This window comes from Suricata suricatta, chromosome 3 (genome assembly GCF_006229205.1).
Source record: "Suricata suricatta isolate VVHF042 chromosome 3, meerkat_22Aug2017_6uvM2_HiC, whole genome shotgun sequence".
In the NCBI taxonomy this organism is placed as follows: Eukaryota; Metazoa; Chordata; class Mammalia; order Carnivora; family Herpestidae; genus Suricata; species Suricata suricatta.
The window spans coordinates 7,773,036-7,784,406 of NC_043702.1; the positions used below are offsets into that span (position 1 = coordinate 7,773,036).

At 46.7% G+C, this 11,371-nt stretch overlaps 1 protein-coding gene across 1 annotated transcript in view; it reads right to left on the minus strand.

Annotated features, from left to right (window-relative positions):
• The window catches only part of ARMC9 (armadillo repeat containing 9), a 124,438-nt gene that overhangs the window by 94,732 nt on the left and 18,335 nt on the right, over positions 1-11,371 (minus strand). The window contains exons 6-7 of the mRNA XM_029932870.1: positions 8,643-8,735; positions 6,466-6,490 (exon numbers count right to left, since the gene is read on the minus strand). Coding sequence (XP_029788730.1) covers positions 6,466-6,490; positions 8,643-8,735 — 118 coding nt within the window. The remainder of the gene's footprint in view (positions 1-6,465; positions 6,491-8,642; positions 8,736-11,371) is intronic.

The window sequence follows — 11,371 nt, forward strand, 5'->3', positions numbered from 1 at the left end:
AAGAGTCCGGGTGCTTGGTCTGCCGGCTGGATAAAGCACAAACCACCCCACTGGGCCTTAGAGCAGGCAGCCTTGGAAGGTTCTAGGGTTCTCTTCTGGGGCTCTGCGCCAGGGACAGCACTTGATGGCCAAGCCGCCCCGGACATGGCTGGAATGGCAAATCTCCTTCAGTGTCAGCTCTCCTTGGCCCCATCCTCCTCCCCCCTCCTAGAAGGCGAAGTTTGGATGGAAGGAGACGACGATGCCACCGAACCCAAATTACCCACTCTTTCCCTGAGCAGGCACCGTGTAACACTTAAAGTCATCATTGTAGAACACATTTCATCAGTACACAGAGATTTTATAATCAAAAAGACTTGGGCCCAAGCCCCTACTCTGCCACTTTCTTGCTAGATGATCCTGGGCAAGATGCTTAACTTTTCTGATCTCGTTTCTTAACCTATAAAATGGAAATGATGCTAATGACCTTGAAGAGTTACTGTGAGGACGGTACTACCTAGGAAGGACAGTCAATAATACTGTAAGAACATTGTATGGTGACAGGTGGGGACTGCACTCCTCTTGGCGAGCACTGAGTGACGCACAGAACTGTCGAGTCACAACGCTGTACACTGGAAACTAATACAACATGTATGTCAACTGTACTTCAATTAAAAAAAAAAGCATACATACGAAAAACAAGTTAGCGTGAGAATAAGTGAACAGATACACCCAAAGTGTCTAGCACAATTCTGGCTCACAAGAGGCCATCAGTGAGCAGCAGCTATTTTAGGAAGGGGTCAAAGATTTTCTAAATCTATTTCTATGCAAGTAGATAACTCAAAAAAGCCAGAGGTTACAACCTAAAGCAGCAGTATGCAAAATTTGAAATACGTCAGAATCATCCAAAAGTAAAGATGATCCTGCCTCACCTTCAGAACGAGTTTCTGGACACGGGGTGGGGACTGAGAAACCGCGTTGTCAACCCACTCCCCAAGTGGCTCGGATGCCCGTCACAGTTTGAGCCCCACTGTCCTAAGTGATCTATTCCTCTTATTTGTGTCCTAAACAGCTATGAAGATCACGTGTGAACTGTATTTCAAAAGCTTTCACATTTCAGGATTATGTGTAGAAGTAAAATATTTTAACTATGAAAACCGCAAACACCACATAATAATGAACTGATATTACTCTTATTATTTAGCATCCTTCAAATCTCAGTATTAAAAGATAACTTTAAAAAGCCATCTGGCATTGGGGTGTCTCAGTCGGTTAAGCATCCCACTTCAGCTCAGGTCAGGATCTCAGGTCATGATCTCATGGTTCAGGAGTTCAAGCCCTGCATCAGGCACACTCAAGCCTCACTTTGGGCTCTGTGCTGACAGTGCAGAGCCTGTGTGGTATTCTCTCTGTCTCCTTCTCTCTCTGCCCTTTGCTCACTCATGCCCATCCCCTCTCTCTCACTCTCTCTCAAAAAAAAAAAAAAGTCATCTGGCATACATTTACATCCAGGGCTTGAAACTTGGAATAACATCAATGGAAATCATTTATCAAGTTTTTCCTTAAATGTTATGAGGGAGAAGAGAGAAGTCACTACCATCTTCCTATGTTAAACAGCATTAAGGTTTCTGATATGTATGAAATTCTAAATTACATAAACCAATGATAAAAATTCTACGAACGGTCATAATTCTACTTCCTGGCAATGACTATGAGAGTATCTGCAAACTTTCCCATCGGGTACCCAGTAGCAGCTGATGAAGTCCCAAAACCCACTAACTGGGGCAAATAACCTCACAAATCATCCATATAAAAGTCCCCAAATTGGGGCGCCTGGGCTCAGTCAGCCGGGCACCTGACTCTTGATTTCGTCTTGGGTTGTGATCCCAGGGCCGTGGGATTAGGCCCACATCAGGCTCCGCACTGAGCATAGAGCCGGCTTAAAATTCTCTCTCCCCCTCTGCCTCCTCCCACTCTCCCTTGCTTGTGCGCTCTCTCTCAAAAACAAAAACAAAAACCTTCCCAAAGTCGTCCTTCTTGAAAGGGGACCGTACAAAGGAACTCTTCTCCTCGGATCCTCGGAAAGTGACCGTGCAATGAACTGAATGTAAGGAACTACTTGTGGCACTTTTGCCTTAGGAGCCCAGAACTGGGATTGAGGACAATTTCCAAGCATGGTCACCTGAGGAAGAAGACACCTAACTTCCCACGGGCACGGGAAGGAGAGGAGTGGGCAGCCGGGCGGAAATACTCATGACCAGTTCACAAACACCATGCTCTGGAGAGCCGCCACCCCGAGGACGCCCTGGCTGGCCACTAGCAGGACCTGGCCATTTCTGTAAGCTACTCGGCTCCCGGCTCCAAGGTCTCAGTGTTACTTCCCAGCAGTAGAAAGGGCTTTGACTCCTCTTTCCTTCTCAAAAGTCACGAGACAAGGACAAACAAGCCAAGATTCCTCACCATGTGAGAGCTCAACCTGGAGCTGAGGGGTCTCACTAGAAATTCCAGGCTACATTAATGAAACTGTCCTAGTCTTTTCATATTTCACAACTACTGACATAATGTGTACAAAAGTCTAAAGAACCACCTCCCTAGTTTTAAACAAAGAGATATATACAATTGAAAGGATGTTAGTTAAGGTCACAGAACGTTTTCCGATGATTCCAGCAGCAATGATACGTTAACCAAAGTGACGGCAGAGCCATCAAGCTGCCTCTCAGCATTTCTACTTTAAGTGTGTTGCCTTTTTTTATGTTTAAGAGTGGATGAGATTTCACTTTAGAGATCCCTTTGATGCTCAAGACAAAATGATATATTTTAAATATATGGAACTATTTTTCTAACATCTAAAAATCTAAAATCCATCACTCTAACTTTAGAATATGATACACCCTTTCTCCTTTGTATTCAGATATAAATCAGCTCTTTGCTATTTTGCTAATCCACAAGTACTGAATAAAGAAAGTTATGATGTAGATGTATGAATGTAAGTCATCATCTAAAAAATGCCATTTAGGGCTCTAACCTCTAGAAAAACAGCCAGTTGCTCATTTTCCGAAGAGATCAAATCAATGAATGGCAGAAATGCTAAAAGATACTATTTCTAGACCCTTTTTAAGTTTATTTATTTATTTTGGGAGAGCATGTGGGAGCAAGGGAAGGGGGGAGAGAGAGAACCCATGCCACCAGCACAGAGCCCACTGAGGGGCTCACACCCATGAACCTGGAGATCATGACCTGAGCTGAAAACCAAGAGCCGGACACTTAACTGACTGAGCCACCCAGACGCCCCTCTATACCTTTACAGATGGCGAGGTAAAATAATAAGACAATATGCTGTATTTCCAACCTAAGTTTTTATTCCAAATACCATTTTAAAATGTAACTCCTTTTTAATTTTTTTTAAATGCCTTATTTATTTTTGAGACAGAGAGAGACAGCATGAGAGGGGGAGGGGTAGAGAGAGAGAGGGAGACACAGAATCGGAAGCAGGCTCTAGGCTCTGAGCTGTCAGCACAGAGTCTGACACGGGGCTCAAACCCATGAACGTGAGATCATGACCTGAGCTGAAGTTGGAGGCTTAACCGACTGAGCCACCCTGGTGCCCCAAAATGTAATTTCTTTTGAGAAAATTTTCCCATCCAAGCACTCTCCTTGCCTTCTTCAGAAGCATATGGAAATCTTAGCTTACTCATGATACCTTCCTACAAGATACACAGAATAATGATATTGCCCAACCACTCAATGTGAAAAACAACACCTAAGTCTAGAATTCAAATAAATTGGGGGCATGTCTGCGCCTTGTGGCCACTGTAGCCATAACTGTGGGAGGAGGGGACAGAGTGGTGACAACGGGCTGTCCTGACACGGGGCCTGGGCCCTGTGGTGCTCACCTCTGATCTCCAAGGCGATACCGCATTGAGGGGCTTCTTTGGCCCCAGACCCACGCTGTGCCTGCCAGGCTCAATTCCATGGACATTCTGCTTGGCTAGCCTCAGAAAACTCAATTAAAATCAAACCTAAAAGAAGGCTCACACACCCTGGTCTCCTTGCTGAAATCCAAAGGAAAGATCTGTAGAAAAACACAGGCTCTTCCCTTTGCCCTCCCCCCACCCCGTCCCATCCCCCCAGGTTTACTTTATCTGTAAACCTGGGCCACTTCCGAGACGTGACTGGTTCCTGTCAGAGAGCTCTCCTCCAAAGCTGAGGGGTTTGTCGGGGTGAAAGCGCTGGCTGAGCCTTGGGAATTGGGGGGCTTCCCACTACTTTCCCCCCGCCAGTGCCCAGGGGTCCAAAGACCGAACCTGAACGAGGATTACTGGAGAACTAGGGCAATTTTTTGAAACTCAAAGGATGCAGGTGGGGTAGTGGTTTTAAAATATGATGGCCACGTCTCTGACACTCCTTCCCATCAAGAGGTGGAAAGAAGGTCGTTCTTCCTTTGACCGTGAGCCAGCCTTAGGAATTCGCTTTTGATGAACAGAATGCAGCAGAAACGACACTGCGTTCCTTGAGAGACTGGTTCAGAAAAGGTGACACAGCTTCCGCGAGCTCTCTCTGGGGACATTCACCTGGGAAGCCAGCCACCATGCCACGAGGAAGCCCAGGTCACGGAAGCGGTCCGGCCAAGGGCCTCAGCACTGGCCGCCAGGCGCACGTGGGCGAGAAGCGTGGGGACGGCTCGGCCTGGCCCCATCTGCGCCCACGAGGCAGCAAGGCAGCAACGCCGAGCACAGTTTCCCAGGTCGTGCAAGGTGAGGAGCCAAGCGGGAGTTGGGGTTTTATGCTGCTGAACCTAAGACGATCTGCTACGTTGTAACAGAAACAGAAATTGCCAGGCAAGGGTGCGTTTCCAGGAGCTGCAGGGCAGGAGCCAAGGCCTAGCACCATGTAAGAATTCCCCGTTCTGGGGCACCTGCTTGGGCGGCTCAGTCAGTCGCCTGTCCGACTCTTGGTTTTAGATCAGGTCATTACCTCACAGTTCATGGGATCAAGCCCTGAGTTGGGCTCCACGCTGACAGCAGGGACACTGCTTGGGATTCTCTCTCTCTTTCTCTCTCTCTGCCCCTCCCCTGCTCTCTCTCTCTCTCTCTCTCAAAATAAATAATCATTGGAGGGGGGAAAAGCATTCCCACTGTTCTGAACATGAGAAAACTGGCCTGGGAACCATACTAACCCTTCAGGAAGCAGGCCTGAGGAGCTGAGGAGAGCCCTGGGACTCAGACTCGGCGTGACTTTACTGGGGACAGAGCAGCATCAGAGAGCTCCCAGGCCACAGCCTGGTGACCCTTCGAGCATTCCATGTTGACCCCACAAGGCCATATGTGTGGCCCAGCTCTTCCGTGCTCAGGCCCGGGCCGATGACCCTCCCCACCCTCGCCGTGAAGGATGGTGAGGCCTGTCCCTCCGAGCTGCAGGGGTGGGGCGGGGCAGCCCAGCGGCCAGAACCATTCACCCGAGCAGGACAGCTGCAGAGCAGGACAGCTGCACGGCAGAGACACAAGGCTGCACGAGGCACAAGGAAGCACTCAGACTTTCCTCCTCTGAAGCCTGTCCCGCCCTCCTTGTGTCAGAGCTAATGCATCACTCCTCAGCTCCTTGGGAAGCAAAGAGCTAAATAATTGACAAACACTTCACCCCTCCTTTTTTTTTTTTTTTAACTTTAACTCTATAAAAAAAAAAACGTGGGAAAACAATGACAGGAAGTTCTGAGACCCTCCGCAAAACTGCCCCGCTGTGAGAAGGGCAAAGGTGCTGTTCCGTGTGGCAACACTCCACCTGCTGGGGACTGAGGATGACGCCACCCAAACTCACAAAGACGGAAACTCCTCATCCGCCTTTTCCATCGTGAATTTAAGCATTTTTCGTAATGTAGGATCAAAGACAAAACTCAGGCAAAGAGCCACAACTGTGGCCACTGACTTCGTATTAACTAAACTTTTTCTCACCTTACTGAAAAATGGACAGTTCTGGTAAAACAAGAACAACAACAACAAAAACTATACAAATAATGGAAAACCATCTTTATGCTAAAACTGCTAAAGCCTTAAGGCTGGAATTCCCAGTCTGAATGCAAACAATGGGAACGCTTCTATGAGGGTGCTCCATCGCTACGGAAATAAGACCCCGCTAGACTAGTTCAAGGTCAAAGTGGAAGCTCCCGCACCGCGCTGCACCATGTCCGCTGGCCGGGCCGCTGTGACCCCATCCCTTCAGGACAGCGTCCGTGTCTTACTCACCGGATACACAAGACCAAGCTAAGGCCTGGCGTCCTGCAAAGTGGGCCTCAACGAATCACGGAGAAGCGTGATTGCAAAGCACTTTGTAAATATTTCGACTTTCATCTTTTAAATTTAAAAATAATGTAGACTTTTAAAGCCCTTGTTTGCCAAAGGCACGAATTCTGCCACCTTGGTCCCCAGTCTACTGCTCAAAACTGGAGTTGGCGAAACTGTTCTTTAAAAAATGTGAATCTAGACGATTTACCTTTGTTGTTCTGTCCATTCTCCTTCTGGGATGAGAAAGAAGTTGAGGAAAACAGGCAGTGAAGATAAAGTACTCAGGGTATTTCACGTTGTGTGGCCGAGCTGAGGGCCTTCGCAAGGTGGGAAAGAATTCTGGGGAAGGTCAAGGCCATTTCCTAACGCTGCTGTCTCCACAGCTGACACAGGAATTGCCTCCTCAGCTCTTGGAGGCTCACTCTCAAGTGAATCCGCTTCTCTCCAGCTCAATTACTGCTGTGTGCACGCAAGGCTTAACCTGTCCAGTAGCCCCCTAAGTGGCCCCCTTTAAAAGCCGGTCCCCACTGCTACCAAACATTCTACTAAAAATGCAAACTGAACTCGTCTGCTTTCGCTCGGCCCCTTCAACTCTGCAGCTGCGCCCTCAGGGATCTGCGGCTGGGATGACGGAGCAGGGCGCCGCAGCTGAGGTCACAGGTTCCGGCGCCAGACTGCCTGAGTTCAAATCTCAGCTTGCCACACGACTACAGGCAAAGGGTCTGTCTGGTTTGGGTTTTCTTAGTTTTTATGATAAAAGCTTCACTGAGACGTAACTCATATAACTCACTCATTTCAAGTGCACATTTCAACGGTTTCCAGTCTATTCATAGAGTTGTGTGACCATCGCTGCAATCAAGTCTAGAAAATTCTCACCACCCCTCAAAAGAAACCTTGTACCCATCAAGCGTCGTCCCCATTTTACCTACGCTCCCTGGCCCCAGACAGCCACTCATCGACTGTCTCTATTGCTTTGCCCTTTCTGGAGCCTTCCTACAGACAGAATTGTAAAATAGGCAGCCTGTCGTGTGTGGCTCCTCTCATTCAGCATGTTTTCAAGGCCCATCCACGTTGCAGCGTGTACCAGGCCGCTACACTCTTTTACAAGCCTGAATAATATTCCATTGTACACATACGCTGCATCATAGGTATCCACTCATCCCCTGACGGAAATTCGGGCTGTCTTCACTTCTTGGCTGTTCGGAGTAACGCTGCTATGAACCTTTGCTGTTGTGTAGACATATGTTCTCAGCTCCCCTGGGTACGTAGCTAGGAGGGGAACTGCTCGGTCATATGGTGACTATGTTTAAACTTTTGAGAAAACAACCTGTTTTCGAAGAATATTTAATGAAATGGGAAAATGCTCTCTTCATTTGATAAAAATATTTAAAAATACACACATGACAGTTATGTATAGTCATTTAAACATTATGTACTCCTTGGGGCGCCTGGGTGACTCAGTTGGTTAAGCGTCCGACTTCGGTTCAGGTCATGATCTCGTGGTCCGTGGGTTCGAGCTCCACATCGGTCTCTGTGCTGACAGCTCAGAGCCTGGAGCCTGTCTTCGGATTCTGTGTCTCCCTCTCTCTCTGACCCTCCCCTGCTTGTACTGTCTCTCTCTGTCTCTCAAAAATAAATTAAAAAACTAGGGTGCCTGGATGGCTCAGTCAGTTGAGCGTCTAACTTCGGCTCAGGCCATGATGTCATGGTCCGTGGGTTCAAGCCCCACATCGGGCTCTGTGCTGACAGCTCAGAGCCCACAGCCTGCTTCAGATTCTGTGTCTCCCACTCTCTCTGCCCGTCTCCCGCTCACACTCTGTTTCCCTCAAAGATAAATAAACATTTAAAAAATTTTTTAAATAAAATAAAATAAATAAAAAACATTAAAAATTTTCTTTTAAATAAAAAAAATTTTTAAAAAATTACGTACTTCTGGGCATATGTATGTGTACAAATACATTTCTGTGTTCTCCAAATTTTCTATAAAAATTAGAGTCAATTTTATAATCAGGAATAAAAGGAGTGATTTTTGTAATGGAAATATGAGCATGGTATGCTCCTGCTTAAAATGCTTCCGAGGCTCCCCCTCCCAAAAATAAGACCTCCCACAAATCTCCGCGCCCACCCCGCCTAGTCTCTTTCTCTCTACTGTGCCAGCAATACTGAATTCTGTGTCGTTTCCCAAATAAAATGTCTCAGCGCTTTTGCACCTGCTGTTCCCTCTACCTGTAATTCCCTTTACGGACTCTGACACGGCCTCCCACTAATGCTTTACACAATCATAAATATGAAAGCAACACCATCAATGATGCCTATTCATGGGGACCCCAAGCCAGTGCGCCCCTCCAGGGCCACAGGGGGTCTCCATCTGCTTCAAAAGGATACGTATAATGTTAAAAGCTTTGGCGTGTTACTGGCTTTAAAAATTAAAGCCAGAAACTTTTCCAACTTCAGCTTTAATTCTGGAGCCCAAGAATCCTGGAGGAAAAGAAAAAAAAGAAAGAAAAATAATAAAGTACTACATCATTAAATGCCAACAGCGTTGTCAACTTGTGCGTGGCCTCTGGTTTAAACGACCCCATCCAACAGTTATGGAATCAAAGGCAGACACGTTGGCTGCTGTGTGACGCTGTGAAAAACAGGTTTGAGGACATCTGACCGATTCTTTATAAAACATTCAAATACCCAGAGCAGGGAGAAAGAACACGGTTCTTTCACAAACAAGGAAAAGAGGACCCTGTACATGATTTGAATATTTCATGTGATTTAAACACAGGCCTGACAAACAACCTCATTAGGTTGAATGCCAAGAAGAATTCAGCACAGCTTAAGTGTACAGGCGCGGGCAGGCACCCCCGGTTACTGCAAGTTACTAAAAGTTTCCCAAAGAAAAAGACTCGTTTCGATAAATTTCATCTAGATAAGAAAAAAAAAAGCAGAAGCTGTTATGTGCCTTAAATATCCCATCATGTCAAGAATTATGATACACTTGTAGTCTGATTTGTCTCTTAAGAATTATTTATCTCAAATAACACTCACTGAGAAGGAAAGGACTTACATGGAAAAGAAAAAGTGTGACAAGCAATTATCTTTCTCAGGGCAATTTTCCCTACAGTCTTTATACAAAAATATCTACCACCCAAACCAGGAAGTTCCACGAAAAAGAAGGAATATCTCTAAGACTTCAGATCTACTCACGTCTTAGGTCCTGCCCCCAGCTCTTGGTCCTTATCCACGCCTCCCACCCCGCCCATTCTACCCGGTGCGTCTGGCTTTTTAAAAAAAAAAACTGTCTTATATTTTTAAAAGATCGTATAGGGGCGCCTGGGTGGCTGAGTCAATTGAGTGTCCGACTTTGGCCCAGGTCATATTCTCACAGTTCGAGAGTTTGAGCCCTGCGTTGGGCCGTGTGCTGACAGCACACAGCCTGAAGCCTGCTTTGGATTCTGTGTCTCCCTCTCTCTCTGTCCTTCCTCTGTCATGCTCTGTCTCTCTCTCTCTCAAAAACAAATAGACACTTAAAAAATAAATAAATAAAATATAAAATAAAAAGATTGTGTAAATCCCTGATATGGCATGATCTCTTTATTTATAATGTGTGCGTTATAGGTTGAATTGCATCCCCTCAGAATGTGAGGGCACTGACGGGGCTGCTGTAGATGCACTTGGCTAAGACGAGCTTGTACTGGACTAGGGTGGGTCCTTCATCCAACATAACCAGTGTCCTTATAAGAAGGAAAATTTAGACACAGACACTGAGAGAAGATGGGCCTGTAAAGACTGGGGACTGGAGTATGCTGCCACAAGCCAGGGACACCTGAAGCTGTTAGAAGCTACTGGAAGCCAGAAGAGGCAAAGAAGTCTCCTCCCCTAGAGGCCTCACAGGGAATGTGGCCCTGCCGACATCTTGATTTCTGAACTTTGGCCTCGTGAACTGTGACAGGAAGTCTCTGTTGCTTACGCCTCCCGGGTCTGAGGCCCTTGGTCACTGCAGCCCTGGGAGGCTGATGGAACGCGCTGCAGCTCAAGGCTTCTGCGCTCAACCGCATAGAAGAGAATCAACCGCATAGAAGAGAATCGTGGGAAAGGACTGCTATGTTGGCCAACAGAAACCAAGACATCTTAAAAAAACAAAACAAAACATTGGGGACCTGAAAACTTGCAGCTGAACTACTCCATTGCTGATTACGATTTTGTATAACCAACAAATCTGTATTTCCAATTTAACTATTTACCATATGATGCTCTCCTAACGACAAGGATAAGGTTGGGATAGAACCTCTCTGAGCAATAAATCCCTTGTTTGTTTTTTTTTCTTGACTGCTCTGATCCTTCTGTTTGAGAACAAGAACATTTCTCCAGTCCGATGGGGACCTGACTCCATGGGACGAGGCCAGTTCTGCTATCCCGCCTGCAGTCACTCACCCCTGCATGGCAGAGTCTCTTCACGTGTGGACTGTGGACTTCACACGAGAGCGACTGTCCGACTTTCTCTTTCCAACAGCAAAACCCTCTGATCACCCAAAACCTGGCCCAGAACCCTAATATATGAAATGAGTAGGAGCGGGGCTACTCCTGGGGAGGGGGCAGAGCTGGACGCTGCACTCTCCTGGCTTACCCGCTGCCCCCCTCCCCTCGAAGAGCCTGAAGGAATTCCTTCCATCTCTTTCAGGTTTCACTAACTAAGCTTGACTTGGTCCTTGCTACATAAGCGCCCAAAAGTTTTTCTGGAAATAATCGTTAGAGGAATACCCTAGTATTTCTTTTCTTTCTTTCTTTTTTTTTTTAATATTTTATATGCTTCTTTGCATTTGTATATCTTTTTTTATTAATAGTTTATTACTAAGTTGGTTTCCATATAACACCCAGTGCTCTTCCCCACAAGTGCCCCTCTCTATGACCATCACCCCCCTTCCCCTTCCCTCCTCCCTTCTCAGCCCTCAGTTTGTTTTCAGGATTCAAAGGTCTCTCATGATTTGCCTCCCTCTCTCCCCCCAATTCTTCCCCCCTTCCCCTTCCCATGGTCCCCTGTTAGGTTTCTCCTGTTAGACCTGTGAGTGACAACATATGGTATCTGTCCTTGTCCGCCTGACTTATTTCGCTTAGCATGACAC